Source organism: Esox lucius, chromosome 19 (genome assembly GCF_011004845.1).
Source record: "Esox lucius isolate fEsoLuc1 chromosome 19, fEsoLuc1.pri, whole genome shotgun sequence".
NCBI lineage: Eukaryota > Metazoa > Chordata > Actinopteri > Esociformes > Esocidae > Esox > Esox lucius.
The window spans coordinates 44,014,699-44,037,410 of NC_047587.1; the positions used below are offsets into that span (position 1 = coordinate 44,014,699).

General features: G+C 40.0%; 1 protein-coding gene across 1 annotated transcript in view; it reads right to left on the reverse strand.

Annotated features, from left to right (window-relative positions):
* si:ch211-236l14.4 (SITS-binding protein) overlaps positions 1-22,712 on the reverse strand; it is a 127,357-nt gene that overhangs the window by 98,716 nt on the left and 5,929 nt on the right. Inside the window, exon 2 of the mRNA XM_029114844.2 lies at positions 22,087-22,258. Coding sequence (XP_028970677.1) covers positions 22,087-22,258 — 172 coding nt within the window. The remainder of the gene's footprint in view (positions 1-22,086; positions 22,259-22,712) is intronic.

Below are 22,712 nucleotides of genomic sequence, written 5' to 3' on the forward strand. Positions count from 1 at the left end.
CCGTCCCACCGGGAGGAGACCCCGGGGAAGACCTAGGACACGCTGGAGGGACTATGTCTCCCGGCTGGCCTGGGAACGCCTCAGTGTCCCCCCGGAAGAGCTAGAGGAAGTGTCTGGGGAGAGGGAAGTCTGGGCATCCCCCCTTAGACTGCTGCCCCCGCGACCCGGCCCCGGATAAACGGAAGATGATGGATGGATGGATGGATGTTTTTTGCGCTTGGTAGGCTACAGTACTGTACGCAGAAGTATGCTCGCTTTTTTCTTAGCTACCTAACATTAAACTAACAGTGTTGCTACAAAAATTTTTACTTTTGTTTTTTCAATATACATAATTAAAGACATGATTGTCTACACTCAATGTGCAAATAAAGATATCGACACACATTCACCGCTTTCAGCATGCTCACTAGCCTAACTATTGATAGCAGCTAGGACTTGACATACTGCGTCTGAACCTGACATACAGCAAGATGATAGTGACAAAATGGTTAAGCCACTAGGCGACAATCTATCAATGTATTACAATAGACAACAGAAATCAATGTATCTACAGGCAACACACTCCCCGTCTAGTATAGTGAACTACATTATACCACTATAACTCTATTGACAGGAGTACCACTACTTCTGAAACAGGCCTTGTTGAATGCCCTTGGTGTTCACTGTCTCACAATCTTATCGTCCACTTTACGGACTCAATTATCCTTTATGAGAATAGTTCTTTTTATGAGCCTAACTGGCCACTCATTTCTAATGACTTGTATGTCTTTCATTAATTCTGCCTTCAGATTTGGCTTGTCCTCTTACCATTCTTTTGCAAGACCGTAGTGTCACTAAGAACTCTTGCCTCAATTGTTTCCAGAACCATTTCTGCAGGACATTGAACTTGGTTCCAATGTTTGCCATTAATTAGATGCATGGCCTACCTTAATTAATGTAGTATTTGATTTTTATTGTAATGATATAATTATATAGTACAACAAGTGTTTGCTTAAGTAGAAAAGCCATGCTAGGCATTCTGATCATGATGAGCATTCGTTGTCCCACGGGTAACTTTTTAACTGTGTTTTCTGTGTTTATTCTTAACTCTTTGCAGGTTCCTATGAAATTAGTACCTCGATCTGAGCGGAAATGTTTTACTGGCCCTCTGACAGATATTAATCTTCTCAAGACATAAATAAAGCTATAGGTAGACATTGACAATATATCTTTACCATGCTCTTTTGCTCAGGCATGTGAAAAGGACAGCCCAATGTTTTGGCACTGCCTCTTCTGGTCTGACATGAAGTGATTTTCCAGGGCCCAAAAAAACATCCATTCCAACATGAGTGGATGTTGGATCTATTGTGTGTCTGTCCTTCAGAAGATCTTCACATTTTCTATTCTTCCATTTTATTTCTTAATTTCCTACAGATCACACCTGGGAATCCAACTGGAAATCAATCTTTAAACATCTACTGTCCACAGTCCAGATGATCAGACAGCAGCTTCAGTGAAGTGCTGACCTTGATGTGCAACTTTATCATGGAAAGGTCTTATCAATAGTACAGCAACAGGGTGACCCTTAGGAATAATAAGAGTGTCTTTCTCCTCCCATGACATATCTACAAATTAAATGCGACCCCCTACTCTGATCAGAACATCTTCCTCCATTATAGGATTTAATTTCTTGAGAGGGCAGTGCTTTCGTACATCTTCTCCTTCCGTGAGGCTTTTAAATTATTCTATAAAAGCTTCTTGTTGTACACACCTAGTAACTGTGTGTTCTGCTTGTGTGAGCTTGTTACAGTTGTTCTCCTTTGCTTTGGTTTTGGAGAAGAACTTGATTTTGTGGATGAGTTTGTGGACAATTGCTACAGTTCGTGTGAGTGACTTCCAGCTGTAAAATCTCTCAAATCTATGTGATCCAAGTTGATTTCCTCTAACTTTAGTGGCAAATGTGGTCACCTGTGGGCGAATCTCTGTATCAGTGTCTGGTTCCAGTATCTCACAGCGCTTTGATTGTGTAGCCTCTCTTGTGTGAAATCTTTAGGAAGGATGGCCCTGTCAACCAAGTGGTGTGTTTCAGGTGAGCTGCTGGAATAGGTTTGGTTCCGTGATCTGTAGGATTGTGGTCAGTGCTGACATGGTGCCATTGTTTGGGGTGAGTGAAATTTCAGATACGGGATATGTCACCCTGTTGGAAACATACACATAAAATCTTCTAGAAGATAACCAAGCACAATATTCCTGTCAGTGACAAACGTAACTGTGTGAATGGTAATGTCCATCTCATCTAATATCAAGTCAGCCATCACAACAGTTAGGACAGCTGCACAAATCTCTAGTCGAGAAACAGTGTGAGCAGGTTGCAAAGCGAGTTCGGATTTTCCCATAACAAAACACACATGACACTGTCTTTCTATGTCAACTACTCTAAGAAAGGCTACAGCAGCTGTTGCCATAGTGGAAGCATCTGAAAAAACACAAAGTTCTCTATGCTGTGTAGAAGATTGACAGACATGAACATAGGCTCTCTGGATGTTGAGTTGTTCACATTCTGTCAATGAGTCCTTCCACATTTCCCAATATGTTTCATTCTCTTTAGGAAGTGGAGTATCCCAATCAAAGTGTTCCTTGGAGAGTTCTCACCAGAGCCTTGCCTTATGGGGGCTGTTATAGGTGCTACAAACCCTAGGGGGTCATACAGGCAATTCATGTTGGATAGAGTAACTCTTCTAGTGAATTCCTTCTTTTCTCTTGACACACAGAACAGCTGTCCTTTTCTAAGTTCCAGTTCAGCACAAAGCTACGCTGAGAAGGTAGTGGTTCAACTCCGAGTTCCAGATCCGCAAGGCATCTTTGTACCATAATAAACCTAGGTAATCTCGGTGGTCTTCATGGACGGTGAAAGAGTAGAACATTTGTTGAACATCTGCTGTGATTGCGATGGCTCTTTATGAAACCTGATGAGAACACCTTGGAGAGTATTATTCAGATCTGGTCCACTGAGCAAAACTTCATTGAGACATACATGCTTGGCACTAGATTCAAATACTACAAGTGTTTGGCCTGGTTTATGTGGATGATATACTCCAATTGTGGGGAAGTACAAACACTCCTGTTTGTTCTCTTACTGAGGGGGTGGCTCTGCTTGATTGGTGTCAAACATTGTCTGCAAAGCTGACAAAGTGTTCTTTCATGTTGGGCATTTTCTCTAGGAATTGACGCAGTGAAAAGAGATGCTTTACTGCATGATCTCTATTGTTGGGAAGGCAGGGTCAGGGGAATGGAATGGTAGAGGTGCCACCCAGCTGTTTGACTCATCTATATACATTTCCCTCTCCATGGTTCTGAGGAAGACTGAATCCTTGACTGATAAACATTGTGACCCCTATATCTTTTTTTTCTTTTGCTGAGACAGCAGTCTCAAGGCTGGTTTGGGAGAGAAATCGCTGTGTTCCTGTATCAGCTTTCTCTTTGATGTACAAGCTGTTGGTGCAGGGGGTGAGAAATCACGTTTGTCCATTCTGTAGCACATTTGTCTTCTAGATGCTTACATTGTCAGGCTTATGAGCTTCCCCTAGACATACCTCTCCGATGATCACTCAGCCAAGGTCAAGCCGCTGAGCATTGGATTCATTTGGGAGCTCTTTGTATTGTTCTCTGACCTTATGTACTCTCGCCAAATCTCTTCCCAACAAGATGAGGATGTCAGCGTCAAAGTCATGATCTTGTCTGCTGCTATCTTGAGATGAGGATAGCGATGTGCTACTTCAGGACAGGGAATCTCTGATCTATCGTCAGGAAGCATATCACATCCGATGAGAGGATTGGAGAGCGATGTGTGTTGCTCAGTTGGTTCTACAACATAATTGTAGAACCAACTCCGCTCGGCAGTCTCCAATACTCAAGAACATGTTTTAAGGGTGTATGGGGCTGAGGCTCCTCTGATGGAAAAAAATATTTTTAAAAACTCACACTGAACTAGGGATTTGTTGCTCTGTTCATTTAAGACAGCATACAGCTAGCTGTCATTTCTCTGTGGCCAGCAGGATACACTCTGACCAAACATATTGTGGAACAAGATCTCGAGCTACCTGTGTCACCACATATCTCAGTGCACTTGGAGGTTACTGCAGGAGTGACTATCTCCATGGGGCTGGTCCCGGTTGCAGTGCAGACAGGTACGTATCACTGTTACACCCTATACACGGCACTGTTATCTCAGTTATCAGTTATCACAGTCTTTAGCCATATGGTGGAAGCATAGCATCTGTAGCAGATCTTGTTGTCTTTGAGGTAACACCTAAACTCTTTTAGAGGCTTGGTCCGGAAGATTTTTTTTTTTTTCCAGGGATGATGCTTATTGTGTAGCATACACTGTTTCTCTGGATCCTGTTCTTTTTTCCTTCAGTCTGTCTTCTACTCTGCAGAGATATCCATCTTATGTACCAACACTGGAATATGGTTATTGTGCTTCAGAGGTTTCTCTGTTTTAATATATTGTAGGTTGTTGGCAGGAGAGAAGCTGAGGTCATTACGAGCTTTTGCCACATCAGAGTTGAACTTCACAAAGAAGGAGAAAGAAGGGTAAGTGAAACTATGTTGCTCTTTATAGTGTATACTCAGGATGTTCCATTTCTCTACCAAGTTGTAGGGAACCCACACGGAAGTATTAGAAATGTACATATATTTCAAAAACATATTTTTAATATGTGCCTATATTCTTTTTAAACATATACTTATATATATATATATATACACACACACTCACCTAAAGGATTATTAGGAACACCATACTAATACTGTGTTTGACCCCCTTTCACCTTCAGAACTGCCTTAATTCTATGTGGCATTGATTCAACAAGGTGCTGAAAGCATTTTTTAGAAATGTTGGCCCATATTGATAGGATAGCATCTTTCAGTTGATGGAGATTTGTAGGATGCACATCCAGGGCACGAAGCTCCCATTCCACCACATCCCAAAGATGCTCTATTGGGTTGAGATCTGGTGACTGTGGGGGCCATTTCAGTACAGTGAACTCATTGTCATGTTCAAGAAACCAATTTGAAATGATTCGAGCTTTGTGACATGGTGCATTATCCTACTGGAAGTAGCCATCAGAGGATGGGTACATGGTGGTCATAAAGGGATGGACATGGTCAGAAACAATGCTCAGGTAGGCCGTGGCATTTAAACGATGCCCAATTGGTAATAAGGGGCCTAAAGTGTGCCAAGAAAACATCCCCCACACCTTTACACTACCACCACCAGCCTGCACAGTGGTAACAAGGCATGATGGATCCATGTTCTCATTCTGTTTATGCCAAATTCTGACTCTACCATCTGAATGTCTCAACAGAAATTGAGACTCATCAGACCAGGCAACATTCTTCCAGTCTTCAACTGTCCAATTTGGGTGAGCTTGTGTAAATTGTAGGCTCTTTTTCCTATTTGTAGTGGAGATGAGTGGTACCCGGTGGGGTCTTCTGCTGTTGTAGTCCATCTGCCTCAAGGTTGTGCGTGTTGTGGCTTCACAAATGCTTTGCTGCATACCTCGGTTGTAACAAGTGGTTATTTCAGTCAAAGTTGCACTTCTATCAGCTTGAATCAGTCGGCCCATTCTCCTCTGACCTCTAGAATCAACAAGGCATTTTCGCCCAAAGGACTGCCGCATACTGGATGTTTCTCCCTTTTCACACCATTCTTTGTAAACCCTAGAAATGGTTGTGGGTGAAAATCCCAGTAACTGAGCAAATTGTGAAATACTCAGACCGGCCCGTCTGGCACCAACAACCATGCCACGCTCAAAATTACTTAAATCACCTTTCTTTCCCAATGTGACATTCAGTTTGGAGTTCAGGAGATTGTCTTGACCAGGACCACTCCCCTAAATGCATTAAAGCAACTGCCATGTGATTGGTTGATTAGATAATTGCATTAATGAGAAATTGAACAGGTGTTCCTAATAATCATTTAGGTGTCACAAAGCTCGAATCATTTCAAATTGGTTTCTTGAACATGACAATGAGTTCACTGTACTGAAATGGCCCCCACAGTCACCAGATCTCAACCCAATAGAGCATCTTTGGGATGTGGTGGAACGGGGGCTTTGTGCCCTGGATGTGCATCCCACAAATCTCCATCAACTGCAAGATGCTATCCTATCAATATGGGCCAGCACTTGTTGAATCAATGCCACATAGAATTAAGGCAGTTCTGAAGGCGAAAGGGGGTCAAACACAGTATTAGTATGGTGTTCCTGATAATCCTTTAGGTGAATGTATTTCTATATTTGTATTGTTTCCATGTGTTCATTATGTTAACTAGTCATTTCTTTGAAGTAATTTTACAGAGAGGAACAGCATTTTGATACTGTGTTAAAATGTATGCATATTGTTTTCATAATGAGTCCCTTTTGAAATGTAAACTTGGAGTACAAAGTGCTTCATTATATTGAAACTGAAAAAGGTTTATCATTATATTGTGACACAATGTCAGTTGTATGATACTGTGAATAAAGGTCCTTATTAAATTAAGATGACTGACTCTAAACAGTTTTCTCTTTACTTGCATTGACAATGTATTTAATAGAAATTATGGTAAATACATACTGTACAATATACAAATGGCTCTTGTTTGTAAAAGATAATAATTGTATTTGTTTGTTGAGAAATGCTTGAAGTACTGTATATTCATTTTTCTATTATTTCACATAATATTCCTCGTTAAATATACAACATGCATCGTGTTATGATATTTTGAGAAGCGCAAGTTATATATTTCATTAACATATTCAGGGCACATATGTAAACATCTTTTGAGAAATCCTCTACATACATGTGCATAAATATGTTTTCCATGTGGGACATTTCTCGACAATGGGGTTGACTCCACAAGCTGTATCAAAGTAAGCCAGACCTGGCAGATATCCATCTAATTTGGCAGCTTCCAGTTCCATAAGGAACTGTGTCTCTAAACCTTTTCTAAACCGGTTATTGAGTGTTAGAGAGTGTTCGATAATGTCTGGTGCTCTATATGTCTTCTCCAATCTCTGCCATACCAGTCGGGCTGTGTAAGTGTACTGACCTGATTCTCTTAGCTTGTTTGGCTGACTCAGGTCCGAGACACTTTGACAGCTGATCTAACTCCTCTCCAGGAGTCAAGTTTAACTCTAGTGGAGCGGAGGAATGACAATTTCCACAGCCAGTAGTTCTCAGGGAGATCATTAAACATCAGTAGACCAGAGCTTACTATCTCTCGACGAATCAGATACTTTGCCAAGTCTGATGTGGTTGGGAGAGTATGGGCTGTGTGTTGAAACAGGGAGCGGTTGGAAGGACGGCTGTGTTGGGCTATTTTCTGTAATCTATTTTCTGTCTCCTATCTTACACCTTGATGCCTTTCTCTAGGAGCTGCAGTCGTTTGTATATAAGGAGCAGCCATACTAGTGCTCGGTGTGTATTTTAGGTTGGTGTCAACCCTAATAATACAGGCTACCTCCTCATCGAACATAACTGGCTGATAATTTGATGATGTAGACACTTCTGGTGGCTTGGTGTGACTTTTGACCATAAGGTTTGTTCCTTTACGTATTCATTGGTGCATTGGGCTGGGTTGAATGGAATCAATTCAGTTTCAATGTGGCAACATTTTTCTCCACTTTCGCTTTCCCTGGTGGCTTCAAATACCTCAGCCTCAGCTATTGCTGCTGCAGCAGCCTTATAACCACTTGAAGCATGTGCAGGGTTGCTTGAAACGCTGCTTCTTGTTTGGCAAACAGAACTTGGGCATGTGCAGCCTCTGCTTTGGTTCTTGCCATTGTGGCTGCACCGCTGGCTGATGATGCAACAGATTGGCTCAAATGTCTGGAGCTTGAGCACTTTGACCTGGTCCCAAATGTAGCCGACTTGATCTGGTTGCTGCATTACAAGCTGTACAGCAAGTTTGCTGAAGTCACGGTCTTGGAGTATGTATGTGGTTCAACTTCTTTGATGGTGAGCCTGATGCTAAATGTCTTTTTACTATTCTGCTTTCACGAGGTGTATAGCTAGCTCGTTAACAAGCTAGGCAGATACCTTAACCCATTCAATAATTTCCAAGACAAATTACAATAGATTTTTCTTTACTGACATTTTTCCCAGGTAAAACTGCGATGAAATCTACAGAAATAAAAGAGTTACAATTCACTTGAATCATCAATTATTCAAATTATCTAGTCACATTATTCATGATTGGTAGGCTACAGCACTGTACACAGAAGTATTCTTGCTTTAGCTTAGCTACCTAACATTTAACTACTAACATTGTTGCCACAAAATGATCACCTTTACTTTTCAATTTTAATATGCATACTTACAGACTTACGCTCAACGTGAAAAGAAGGATATCGACACATACTGTGAGGTTCTGTTCTGTTAGCTTTTGCATTTGTTCTTGAATGTAGCTGTTTCTGTTCGTTTTTTCCCCTTGGTTCTTAAACGTAGCCTGTCCTTTTTGTTCTCACCTGTTTGTTGTTTAGCACTCGTTAGCACCCTATTTAGTTTGCCCAATTCTGTCAGCCCTTGGTTGAGTCTTTTTTGTGTTTGTGTCTTGCCTGCCATGGGTCTGTGGTTTTGCCTGCCTGCCTTGTTCCTGTGTTGCTGACGTTTTCTGATTTTTGACCCCTCCGTTTCCTTATTAAACGTTTTTTGTTGTCTGTTAAATCTGTGCCTGGAGTCCTGCTTAACCAAAATGTGACAATTACATTCACCACTTTCAGCATGCTTACTAGCCTAACTATTGACAGCAGCTGGGAATGTGTCTGAACTTGACTTATGACAAGATAATTGTGACAACATTGTTTACATATTCTGCCACTAGGCCACAATATTTTAATGTACTACAATAGACAACTGAAATCAATGCATCTATAGGCAACACATCTCATTTCTCAAGGGCCATTGACATCTTATGCCAATCTCAGCAGAAGAGCTAGGGAGACATGTAGTCTAACTATGCATGGGTGGGGGAAACAATGAGCTAAAGTGCACAGTTGTGCTCAATAGTTTGCAGACCCTTAGAGAATTGGTCATATACAGCTCTGGAAAAAATTAAGAGACCACTGCACCTTTTTGTTTCCTTTCCAAAAAAGTTGAAAAGCGTTCAATTTGCAGTGGTCTTCTGTATGTACCATTTGTAAAAGAAGCATTAGTGAGCATGCAAAACAAGTCTTTTATTTCTTTCGGGGTTTTCAGTCTTTTGTTATTGTTGTCTATGAGGCCCCAAATTCTTGCAGGTGGTATAGCTGCCCGTTTGTCTTGGCAAAATGCCTCCAGGTAATGCAAAGTCTTTGGTCATATTGCATGGACCGCATGTTTTAGATCTCCCTAGAGTGACTCGATGATATTAAGGTCAGGAGATTGTGATGGCCACTCCAGAACCATCACCTTTTTTTACTGTAACCACTGGAGGGTCAACTTGGCCTTGTGCTTATTGTTATTGTCATGCTGGAAAGTCCAAGAGTGTTCCATGCGCAGCTTTCGTGCAGAACAATGCAAATTATCTGACAGTATTTTCTGATAAAATGCTGCATTCAAATGTTCCCATAATTCCCAATGCCTTTAGAGCTCACACACCCCCAAAACACCAGTGGGCCACCACTATGCTTCACAGTAGGGATGGTATTCTGTTCACTATAGGCCTTGTTGACACCTCTCAAACATAACACTAATGGTTGTGACCATAAAGCTCTATTTTTGTCACATCACTCCAAATTACAGTGTGGCAGAAGCTGTGAGGTGTGTCAAGGTGTTGTCAGCATACTGTTACCAGGCCTTTTTGTGCTATTGGAGGCTATTGTGCAGTAAAGACTCAAAACATTTAGATGTGTCAATAACTAACATACAAATACACCAGTAGGACTTGAGGATTTACTACATGATCCAAACTATCAGTAAGCCTCAAGAATAGAATGGCAAGGTCACAGTTAGAAAAATACGCCTAAATGAGACTTTAGACTGTAGGTTGTCCATATTCAGTCTGAAATATGTCTTAGATGAGGCACAATCATATCTAAATAGTTACTCACAAGATGCAAAATGTCTGCTTTATTCTCACAAAAGCCATCTGTTTGGCAGTTTACATTCATGTTTCACAAGCATTTTATCTTAATTGGTTTACTGTCTGCAGCTTAGCTTTTTACTAACTTAAATTGTAGAAACCTTTTCTTAATATCTCTCACCAAAATGTGCTCTCTGTGTTTTCATTTAAATAGTTTGTTGTATAGGCTATTGCTTATGCACACAATAGTTATGTATAACAGTAAGTTTAAAGCACATTTGTCATTTCTAATAGTAGGCCAGTAATTCAACTCCTCCGCATTCCTTGATTTTTTTGTCTCATGAGTAAGTGGAATGTAACGTTCTTTGAAATTACACTATATTTATAAAGCTTCTAAAAACCTGTATTGTTGCACAGAAATGTCAAAGCATACATTTTGTGTTACGGCCCAACTTTGAGAGCTTTAATGTGAATACCAAATCATGATTCCGAAACATTTGAGTGTCACAGGCTCTGGAATTGACAGTCAGATGCCTGTGCAGTGACATTGTGTTATGAATCGAGAGGGGTAACAGTGTTAGATTGGAGTAAAGGGGAAAAGGTGATGTGACTCAGTCTACTGAGCTCAGGGCATGGTGATGGAAAATGCATCTGCAGGAGGTAAAAATCCCATCCTGTTCTTAGGCACTGTATAAAAATGGGTGCCCCTACATTCATCATTTTATAGTGCTCAATCATGCTCAGACAACTAACACTTAAGTTAGCAATTGTATTCTTGAGCCAGTGAACCTATATCTTCGCTCAAATTGAAGCATTTGTCTCACGTTTCTTCCAAGCTTACCGGAGGAGCTCAAAACCACAAATGATAGAAATAGACAGACAGGTGAATTAAATGTCAAAATAAAACACTCCTGTTTTTATTTATATGGTTCTTAGCCTCAATATGAAATTATGAGATTATGTGAACCAGATAATTGTGTCCACAGATGTATAACTGCCTTGCCAGGAATGCCTCCTGACTCTCAGGTTTCCTCCTTCTTCCACCATTGTCTTTTCCACCATTCACATCTCTATACCCTACCTATCTCTCTTCCCTGCCTTGACTCATACCTACACAGAATGATCAAAAGTCATGTTTGGCCTTAGTACCCTTACGGTTTTAGGTTACAATACATAAGGGTGGGCTGATCTTAAATATGTGCTTAATCTTTCTGGCCTGTATACAAGAGCCGGGGTACCAATCTCCATAAAATTAAAATTGAAGGTCTATCTTTTTTATAGCCTGCTGTATTGTACTGATGTCTTCTGTGCTGTCTGAATTCTGTTATAAAACAGGAAGTTCGACCTTGAACGCTGAACCTGCGGTGCCTGCTTGAGAGTGTATACTGTGGAATTGACAATACATTGCATTGGTTAATGGTTTATAATAGCAATAAAGTCAATATACCAGGCACTCCGCATTGTGATGTTATAACTGCCAAATATAATCTCCAAACCAGACAACTTGGAATTGAAAATACAAGTGGTTCCGATTGTTTACATTTAACCATCCATAGCATTCCTGAATGACCATTCTCTGTAACTGAAACCTCATGAGAAGCAGCTTGCATCGGTCGGCTGACATTTTCACCACGCAATCCGAAATTATGGTCCAAAATAAGTTCATACATTTTCAATAAAATAACAGCGTGAGTCCTGGGTGTGGAATGGAGAATGTCAAACGGATAGTGGTAACACTTCAGTCGCCTTTCTCAAGGTATTAAGTCACCATCCAACTGTTAAATACAAAATACATACAGGGGTAGTTTCTTTTCGCCTGAAGTGACCGTTACATTTATAACAGTGCTTGAGGTTTTTGTGCTTATATTGCTCCAGTTCTCAAACTAACTATATCTTGAATTGTTAACTGCAATAATGTCAGCAAACACATACATACAGCTCCGGAAAAAATTAAGAGATCACAGCACCTTTTTATTTCCTTTCCAAAAAAGTTGAAAAGAAAAGTTTTGAGTGAGGAACAGAAGTGTTCAATTTGCTGTGGTCCCTAAATTTTAACCCTTCAGATCCTCACTCAAAACCTTCCTTTTTGAAATTTTTGGAAAGGAAAGAAAAAGGTGCAGTGGTCTCTTAATTTTTTTCAGAGCTGTATATGGACTCTTGGGGGGACCCAAAACAAGTAGTTTCAGTCCACTTTAATACGAACTAATTGTACTCACTTCAGTAGTACTGTAATTGGGTTCATCATTTATCTGATCATTGCAAACTAGAGCAATGTTGCACTGACAAAAAATATCTGTATGGTCACAGGTGGGCTTGTCTACGCAAGCATCTTGTTGACGCAGATGTTATTCAGTATCCCTCTCCTTTTAAAGAGATTCCATATTCCAGTGTGCACTCTTTGAAAAGCATGCAGAACACAAACACTGACAATCAGCCAGTGTTGCTATATTCAAAGCCCTGCATACATGTTATGCATTGAACAATATTAAAGGTGATAGGAAGAAGATAGAAGATTTCAAAATAAAAGTTTCACATAAGAATGCATATGTCCAGGTGTGGGTGCATATGCACACTTATGATGTCACCTACAGTGACAAATAAATGAAAAATAATTAACCAATCAGAATTAACCAATCACATTCAAACTCATGTTCAATAGAAGGCATTACACATCTGCCATCATTTAAAGTGACTCTGATTAATCACAAATAAAGTTCAGCTGTTCTATTAGGATTTTCCTGACATTTTCTTAGTCGCATCTCAGAGCAAAAGCCATGGTCCGCAGAGAGCTTAAAAGGCATCAGAGGGATCTCATTGTTGAAAGATATCAGTCAGGAGAAGGGAACAAAATAATTTCCAATGCATTAGATATACCATGGAACACAGTGAAGACAGTCATCATCAAGTGGAGAAAATATGGCACAACAGAGACATTACCAAGAACTGGACGTCCCTCCAAAATGTATGAAAAAACGAGAGGAAAACTGGTCAGGGAGGCTTCCAAGAGGCCTACAGCAACATTAAAGGAACTGCAGGAATTTCTGGCAAGTACTGGCTGTTTGCTAAATGTGACAACAATCTCCCGTATTCTTCATATGAATGGGCTATGGGGTAAGGTGGCAAGACGGAAGCCTTTTCTTACAAAGAAAAACATCCAAGTCCAGCTTAAGGTTGCAAAAACAGACATCAAGTCCCCCACAAGCACGTGGGAAAATGTCTTATGGTCTGATGAAACCAATGTTGAACTTTTTGGTCATAATTCCAAAAGGTATGTTTGGCGCAACAACAAGAGCAGAAAGCTCTCTCGTGTAAGAATTCATCTGAACACGAGCATTTACAGCCCATGTGAAATATTTGTTCCAACCATCTGAATTCAGTCGTCAGAAGCCATAAATCCTAATCCAACTTGATCAATTTTAATAGACTTCAAAAGCTGAAACATTAACGATAGTTTCATACAAAATGCAGTATGCTGAGTTATGGTCCATTGCAAACACTCTAGGCACAATGCACATATGAATCCACCAGAGACTGGGGTTCAATACCTGTTTCTTTATCTTTGTGTCTTTGTGTCACAACTCTGATTCCTACAGACAATAAAAAGAATAAGATGGAGTTTCCACACTCATAAAAAAAAAGGAAATACAGGATGTGGTCACAGTTTTTCAGACCCATAGGACTTTTCCATAGTGTCCAAATCCATAAGAGCAGCATTTCTTTTAACAACACGTTTTTGAAGCAATCTGACCACTATGACTAGAAAAAGATTTAGTTTCAGGGTTATGTTCAGGTAATTCATATTTTATATCTAATAGCTAATATCAATAATGTTATTAATATTTCCAAGCCACATTATTGAAGATCAGTGTTATTTAATGACTGCATGACAAGAATTCTGACATGTAAATCTATAGTCAATCATATAATCTGATTTTAAGTAGAAATCAAAGGGTTAGAAACATACCTACCTGCATAAAGCAAAATGCAACATACAGTACAGTAATGTCTAGCTATGAAAACTCTAACAATTATAATTATAATTCCTCAAAGCTTGACTTGGGATAAAATATAACCTCTATCTATTCAACTCTACTAAACATGCTACACAAGAAACCATCCAATAATAATATCCATACATAAGATAGAACGAATGTGGGTGTCAGCCTTTGAGGATCAACCCTTTGCCATACTCTGACTTGTATGCTGCCATAGGCAATGCTGCAGCTTTAATTCATTTCAAAGGAAGCATGAAAATTGATTTGATGGCAATGTCTGACTCCCAGTGACATTCATAAGCATACAAGATGGTAATTGATGCTCCCTTTGGCTCTAATGCATTGTATAAGCATACCACAGTTTTTCAAGTCCAAGCATAATCTGCTATCTGTGTAATTGCCACCTGCTGGTGACACAGTCAGTTGCTGGTTTAAATTGCTCCTGTAAGTTTCTCTGGGTCTGCTTAATAAATAAAATATGCAAAAAAATAATAAAATGAATGCCATATTTGGTAAGACAATGGACCCCTTTTTGGCACTGAATCAATTAAATTAATTATCAGAACCCAAAATGAGCCACCTTTTAGCATAAGGATTTTCACCATGGCAGTGCATGGCTAAACAAATCAAGTATTGGGCCCAGGGAATTAACATTTAAAATGTATAACAGAAAGAACATATTGCACAGATGCACACACTTAAGCACACTTTCTATTATTCTACACATTGTCATGATGTAGAGAGAAGAAAAGCCACAAAAAATATATATATACAGTGAGGAGAACAAGTATTTGATACAGTGCCGATTTTGCAGGTTTTTCTACTTACAAAACATGTAGAGGTCTGTAATTTTTATCATAGGCACACTTCAACTGTGAGAGATGGAATCTAAAACAAAAATCCAGAAAATCATTTTTTTTTAATTAATTTGCATTTTATTGCATGACATAAGTATTTGATCACCTACCATCCAGTAAGAATTCCGGCTCTCACAGATCTGTTAGTTTTTCTTTAAGAAGCCCTCCTGTTCTCCACTCATTACCTGTATTAACCGCAACTGTTTGAACTCATTACATATATAAAAGACACCTGTCCACACACTCAATCACAGTCTCCAACCTCTCCACAATGGCCAAGACCAGAGAGCTGTGTAAGGAGATCAGGGATAAGGCTGGGATGGCCTACAGAACAATAGGCAAGCAGTTTGGTGAGAAGGCAACAACTGTTGGCGCAATTATTAAAAAATGGAAGCAGTTCAAGGTGACGGTCAATCTCCCTCGATCTGGGGCTCCATGCAAGATCTCACCTCATGGGGCATCAGTGATCATGAGGAAGGTGAGGGATCAGACCAGAACTACACAGCAAGGTCTGGTCAATGACCTGAAGAGAGCTGGGACCACAGTCTCAAAGAAAACCATTAGTAACACACTACGCCGTCATGGATTAAAATCCTGCAGTGCACCCAAGGTTCCCATGCTCAAGCCAGCACATGTCCAGGCCCATCTGAAGTTTGCCAGTGACCATCTGGATGATCCAGAGGAGGAACGGGAGAAGGTCATGTGGTCTGATGAGACAAAAATAGAGCTTTTTGGTTTAAACTCCACTCATCGTGTTTGGAGGGAGAAGAAGGATGAGTACAACCCCAAGAACACCATCCCAACCACGAAGCATGGAGGTGGAAACATCATTCTTTGGGGATGCTTTTATGCAAAGGGGACAGGACGACTACATCGTATTGAGGGGAGGATGGATGGGGCCATGTATCGTGTGATCTTGGCCAACAACCTCCTGCCCTCAGTAAGAGCATTCAAGATGGGTCGTGGCTGGGTCTTCCAGCATGACAACGACTCAAAACACACAGCCAGGGCAACTAAGGAGTGGCTCCATAAGAAGCATTTCAAGGTCCTGGAATGGCCTAGCCAGTCTCCAAACCTGAACCCAATAGAAAATCTTTGGAGGGAGCTGAAAGTCCGTATTGCCCAGTGACAGTCCCGAAACCTGAAGGATCTGGAGAAGGTCTGTATGGAGGAGTGGGCCAAAATCCCTGCTGCAGTGTGTGCAAACCCGGTCAAGAAATACAGGAAATGTATGATCTCTGTAATTGCAAACAAAGGTTTCTGTACCAAATATTAGATTCTGCTTTTCTAATGTATCAAATACTTATATCATGCAATAAAATGCAAATTAATTACTTAAAAATCAATGAGATTTTCTGGATTTTTGTTTTAGATACCGTCACTCACAGTAGAAGAGTACCTATGATAAACATTACATACTTCTACATGCTTTGTAAGTGGGAAAACCTGCAAAATCAGCAGTGTATCAAATTCTTGTTCTCCACATTGTATATATTAAACAATATGTTTGTGTCAATATTATAGATCATGTGACCAAAATAATGTAATCTTAGTAATTATTAATTGAAAAAATTATCATGAGCAAATATCTGGCTATGGAACCCCTGCAGTATCTCTGTTTGAGAATCGCTGCTTTAATAGATAAGGCTGCTCAATCAAAACTGGTAACTGGGGTACCCAGGTTAGGCTTCACCACAGACTAAATACCAACTGAATACCAACAGCAGATTTTTTAAACCTCAACCCAGATAATTTTTGTACTGTACTCTGTGTATTTTGGATTGCGTACACAGTGGCCTGAGTGGAATCCACACAGCAGGGAGAATCAATAACTGTCATTTTTCATCATTTAAGAGTTTGCTGGTTTGAGTAATAACCAAAGTGGTTTCCTCAGGAGGTAAAGGGGAACAGACCATATTGCTCAGAAAATGCTAAAATTGCCAAAATTCTCTCTTAAGAGTACAAAAAAAGACTACCAGACAAACTGCATAGTTTTAACTGTACTGAAGCCGGCAGATGCACAGAAGTAAAAATCTAAGTAATATATATGAATGATACAGTGCACAAACGTGTAACACTTTTATGGCTGTTGTGCAGGAATACAAATCACATGCTGTCTCTTTCTCTCTCTGCACATACACCCAAGATTCGCTCATGCACACGCACTCACACCAGTTCACTTGTGTATGCACACAGACACACACACACACACACACAAACACATTCTCACTCAGCTTTTGAAAACAGGTTTGTATAAATCCAGGGTGAACTACCTTCAGTTTTATTTTATTTTTGCAGAAGTTGTAAATCATGGGGGACATTTGACAGGTAAAAGACTCCAGCCCATCTGGACGACAGCAGAAGTCAGGATGGAGCGTTCACCCCCAGTCCCACTATTCTTCAGGGATTAGCCACTGCTGTAAAACCCACCTGACCTCTAACAAGGTGCAAAGGGTCACATCCAATTTCACCTTTCACCTTTTGCTAGAGACGGGAAGTGCAGGGTGAAGTACCTACAGGGTTTTATAAAATGTTCTTGTTCTTCTCGATGGCTTTGGCATCCATTTATTTGTGTGTATGTGTGTGCAATCCAGGAAAATAACCAGACATTATGCAAAGTGTACGGTTGTTCTGCTATTTATATACTATGAACTGTCCTCACTAAGCAGTAATCGAGGCATCCCCACTTTTAGTTAAGGCGTCCTCAGACGTATCCCTTTACTTCTCCAATATTTTCAGCCAGGATATGTTAATTAGGGCATGCAGCAAACAACATTTTAAGACCTTTTATAAAGTGAAATTAAAATGTGTTTTTTGTCTTCCATATTGTCAATTCCTTTTTAGTAAATGTTCCTCTGTTTGGTGGCTAATCAACGCAACCCAGGTTTCTAGGGCTTTAGAGAGGAATAGCCTGAAGGTAAAACATTTTATGCATTTGAAATAGCAGACGTTATTGCTTAAAAAAGAAAGACATAAAATCACATTCTGCTTTTACTACTCTCCTAGCTGTGTTCTTTTCTCTGAGTTCAACATACTGCATGCAAAGATAGAGCTTGAGATAGAATGACAGATAGATAAATAGAAAGACAGACAGCAAACAAGAAAAACAGTTTGAGATGGAGAGAAAGGTAGAGAGGAACAAAGAGAGAATGAGCAAAGACAATGAGACAATTTGAGAGAATAAGAGAGACAAAGTGGAACGTGAGTTGATCTGAGAGCTTGGATGTGAATCACTGATAGCAACTTCACAAATGAGAGAGAAGCAGTGAACAGCGTTAGAAAGAGAAGATGTCAGAATACAGTTGAATTTATAACTTTTATTGGTTACTGACTGATTCAGAGAAAGGTGATGTCTTCAGAGGGGCTATCACGCCATCATTTACAAGAGCCTGCTAGGAAAACAAAGAGGGACATGATCTATCCTAGGCTGCATGTAATGATGGGTTGTGGAAACTTTTAGGAGAGCCAAGCGATCTGTCTTATTTAGGTATGTTAGCATAGAGGGATTTGAAAAGAAACCCTTTGTCTGTGAATTATGGACCTCCAGAAAGAAAAGCGTAGAATGGAAAAAAAGGCTAATTACATTTGAGGGAAAAAACTATGCTATGATACAATGTCTCCTAAATGTTGGAATTCTAATGAAATCATATATAACATTAAATCCTGTTACTGGCAGTCAAGACAACGTATAGAGTTGCAAACATTACTAAACCCGCAAACATACACATACATTCACAAGCACCCAAAGTCCTTGGATTATTACCTGACAATGATTCTCACATTACAGGAATCTGTTGCTGTGCTTCAGAGTTTCAAATGCAAGATAAACATCTATAAAGTTCTGACAGAGAAAAAACTTTCCTTGGCCAAACATCCATTTTTCCATTCAGTACTAAATCAGTCTTGCAGATATTTATTTCTCCAGGTATAGCTCATCTGTGAACGCTATTCTGCCAACAATGTACCTTTTCAAGGCAATGTTCCAAATGTTTGCAGAGGGCATGTTCACGGTCATCTGCATAGGTTGGCCTAATCTGGCTGAGTTCTGTTAAGTGATCAACAATGCGGCTCGGATTGAATCCTGACATTGTGTAATGCCTAGATTCAATCAGATTAATCTGGCGCAGTCATAGGTAGAAGTGAAGTATGAACTGACAAATAAATGAGAGCTGCTGCATGTCACAAACCATTCCCTTCAAAATGGCCACAGGAAGCAGGAGCCTGTTGCATGATTTCATGTTTATTTGGACAAGGGGCTGATCAGATAGGTTTATTTTTCTAATCAATGTGAAGATGAACACTGCATATGCGGTCTGTATATTCTTTCTCAGTTACTTGGGATTTAACATAATATCAACCCAAGTAGTTTCATTGCATTCTATGGCATTGTCCGTGGTAAGCAAACACAAGGATCAGCTTGTGGATTTGACTTCTCTGACGCAGTTCCTCTGCCAAACAACCACTCTGTGGGTGCTGCTTGCTCTGCTCTGACAAATCAAGCACTCAGCTGACTGATATCTAATATGACTACGCTATGACCATTATCAATCTATAGCATATCACCTATCCAACTTTACACCAATAATGCTTACGTCTTAGTTGGTAACGTGTGTCTACATTACATTATGTGTAAATACTCTATAGGAAAAAAGCCTTAGGGCTTTTGACTGCTTGTCTCAGCGATATCTAATCTGCACTCTAGTACTTCGAGTTGTTCTGTACAGTTTAAGACAGGTGGGCCTATGACAAGCTCCTCCAGTTGGCAACTAGCTCAAATGTCACTCTGCGTCTCTCTCTCCCTCTCTATCCCTCCCTATCCTGTGCTATCACTTGTCTGTAGTCTCTGTAAACCTTTTTTCCTCATTGCTCCTGTGCTCTCTTGATTTCTTTGCTCTCACTGTCTCTTTCAACATGTGCTCCATACATTATGACCTGGTTTCTCAGTAACAGATTAGGCTGAACTAAAAAGTGTATCGAAAATGAATTTTGAGATACTTTTTCCAATAAGAAAAAGTATGAAAATGTATGTACTCACTGCTGTAAGTTACTTTGGATAAGCGTTTTTGTTAAATGTACTTGAACAAACACAATGTTACAGTGTTACAAAATGTTACTTAATCCCAAACATAAAGGGTAAGTTCCAAACATTATTATGAAATATATTTAAGCAGTAGCCATTTTTCCAATGGTCCAATTAGGTCACATATTTTTTCTTATTGGCTCTTCCACCAGTATGACCTCTATCACATGAACACTTTCACTGTTGGGATGTTTGTGTGCACATGATGAATATTGTGAATAAATAACAATTCCAGCCTTAAATGGACCCTGTATTTTATTCTGTAAGTGGAACTTAAAAATATTTTGATATTTCCTTTCAAAGCAAAGGGATAGACAGAGGGTTAAAATGTTCTGGACATTGTCCTCAAAGAAGGTGGAAAAAAGGGATTTAAGTCATGCGACTCTCTCCCTTGGTTAAGCCCCTGTTACTGTTTTTTGTAAGACTGTGGTTGTAGTGGTGGTGCAGTGTGTTTGTGTGTGTGCACATGTGCAGTTTTGTGTGTGTGTTTGTGTGTGAATGTGTGGTGGCGGGGGTTAACAACAGTCTAAGTAATCATAATGGGTCTTTGTTTGTATCACATGATGATAATTATGGCCTTTAGCTGAGGTCATGCCCCATGCTCTGATCTAGACTGGCAAAGCTGTCTGGGACAAAGATAAGCATGTTCACCTTTAAGCTCACAGATATGCACATGTGTACACACAAACACACACGTTGAATTTAGAATTATTTTTTATATTTTAGTGAATTTCTGCAACAGAATATCTTACAATAATCTACTCAATAATAAATGAAAGTCCAAGGTATTGGGTTGAAAGGGGAAACCTACGCATCCTTATATATTTTCAATATGTAGTTATAAGCTGTCAACACACCACATACTGGTGACAAACAGCTACATACAGGGTTGGTTGTCACACAGTATACCATCACGATGTTTACAATTGTATTTTTGGTGCAATAATTAAAAACATGTTCAGTGTGTGTTCATGAAAGATTGAAGGGAGTCCTCAAAGTAGAAGCACACAGGTTACATATCACCCTACTGATGTCAGGTGATATGCTTTGTAATATGCCCTTCTCTTTTGGTTTTGTTTCCCACTTGTATTGTAAATGTTGGAGGGGACATTAAACTTCACACACACACATATATACTATATATATATATATATATAGTAGAAAGTAATTCCCCACAATGAAAAAGTAAATTTCTGGTTCAGGGTTTAGGGTAAATGTTACAATTGTGAATAAAGTTAGGTTAGAAAGGTTAGGTTTAGGGTATAGGGTAAATAGGATTTTGAGGGAACCACCTTTTGTGGCCCCACATGGATAGGGATTTTTAAAATGTGTGTGTGTGTGTGTGCGTGGGTGTGTGTTTGTGAGTTTGTATGTGTCAGAGAATTGTGTGTGAGTGTGTGTGTGTGTGTGTGTTAGAGAGTGTGTTTACATATGGCTTAATCTTAGCCATGTACTGGTTTGGAGCTCAGCTGCCCTGTCAAACATGCCACAAATAGCAGGCTTGGTGGTCTATTGTCCCCAGAGGTCACACAAACTCACACACACACACACACACACACACACTACACCAGTTGCAGTAACCATTTACATCTGCCTGGGACCATTTGCATGGCATTTCTCCTGAGAGACCTATCCCTATCCTATCCCGATAAAACCGACACCCACCAAAATAACCTGTCGAGTTATTAAATCAACTATGGCTCACTTATAATAGGAACAAAAGACAATCATTACATCATCCATAGAAGCTAACTTAAGATGGTCATTTGCTGCCCTTTGTAGTCTAATCTCTCAATTAATGAACTAAGGGGCAACCTGTATTTTGTTACATTCTATTTACAGAGCAGGTGTCCCATAGCAGACAGGGTTTCAAGTTGGGTTAGGGTGACTTTTGTCCTTTCGGGCAAAAACAGTAAGTGATACAAAAAGTCAACAGAACAACAAGCACAGGGCTTTCCCCTGTCACTGTGACTCATCGAGTTACCCACATCAAAGATCAGATTTCCCTTCCCTGAATTCTAACCATAACCATTAAGGGGATGGAAAATGCATCTGACCCTGTGTCAGTATTGGGGCAAATTTAAGCACAACATTCTCAATCCGCACGTTATCAGACCAGTGACCCCTCACCTGATGAGCCCAGGAAGTAGCGCTCCAGGACAGAACCAAAGCCAGAAGGGTTGTCCCTGAGGTTGCTGACGGCAAAAGGCTGCATGGTTACATTCTGCTCGTTGATTGGCCAACTCTGGTTTTGGACACTGGCACCGCCATACCAAGACACGTTAGCCATGGAGAAGCAGTCCTGGGGAGTGGGAAGATCCAAATGCACACACACACACACAGTAAAATAACTAATAACAACATTCTCTTCAAATACAGACAGCGCTTGAGAGAAATAAATAAAGGAACATGGAGGGAAAGGCAGAGGAGAGATATGATTAATCAGCAGAAGAGAGTGAGAGAAAGAGAGACAGGGGTTATGAAAAAGAAGGGCACAAATACAACATATTTCTCAACACAAAATGTGGGAGACAGAGGTGACTTAAAACAGAGTGAAAAAGGGAGGGGCCTGGGAATGAGTTGGATGATTAAAAACAGACAGAAAAAGAGAGATTTAGACCTAGGTGAAAAGTCTAAAGAGGTCATAATAGCTCAGTCACCCTGGATGAGAGCATCTGCTCAAATGCATGAAATGTAAAATCCAAAGCAGTCTCCAATATTGAGATAATTGTGACTAGACAACAAATGTTTCTACC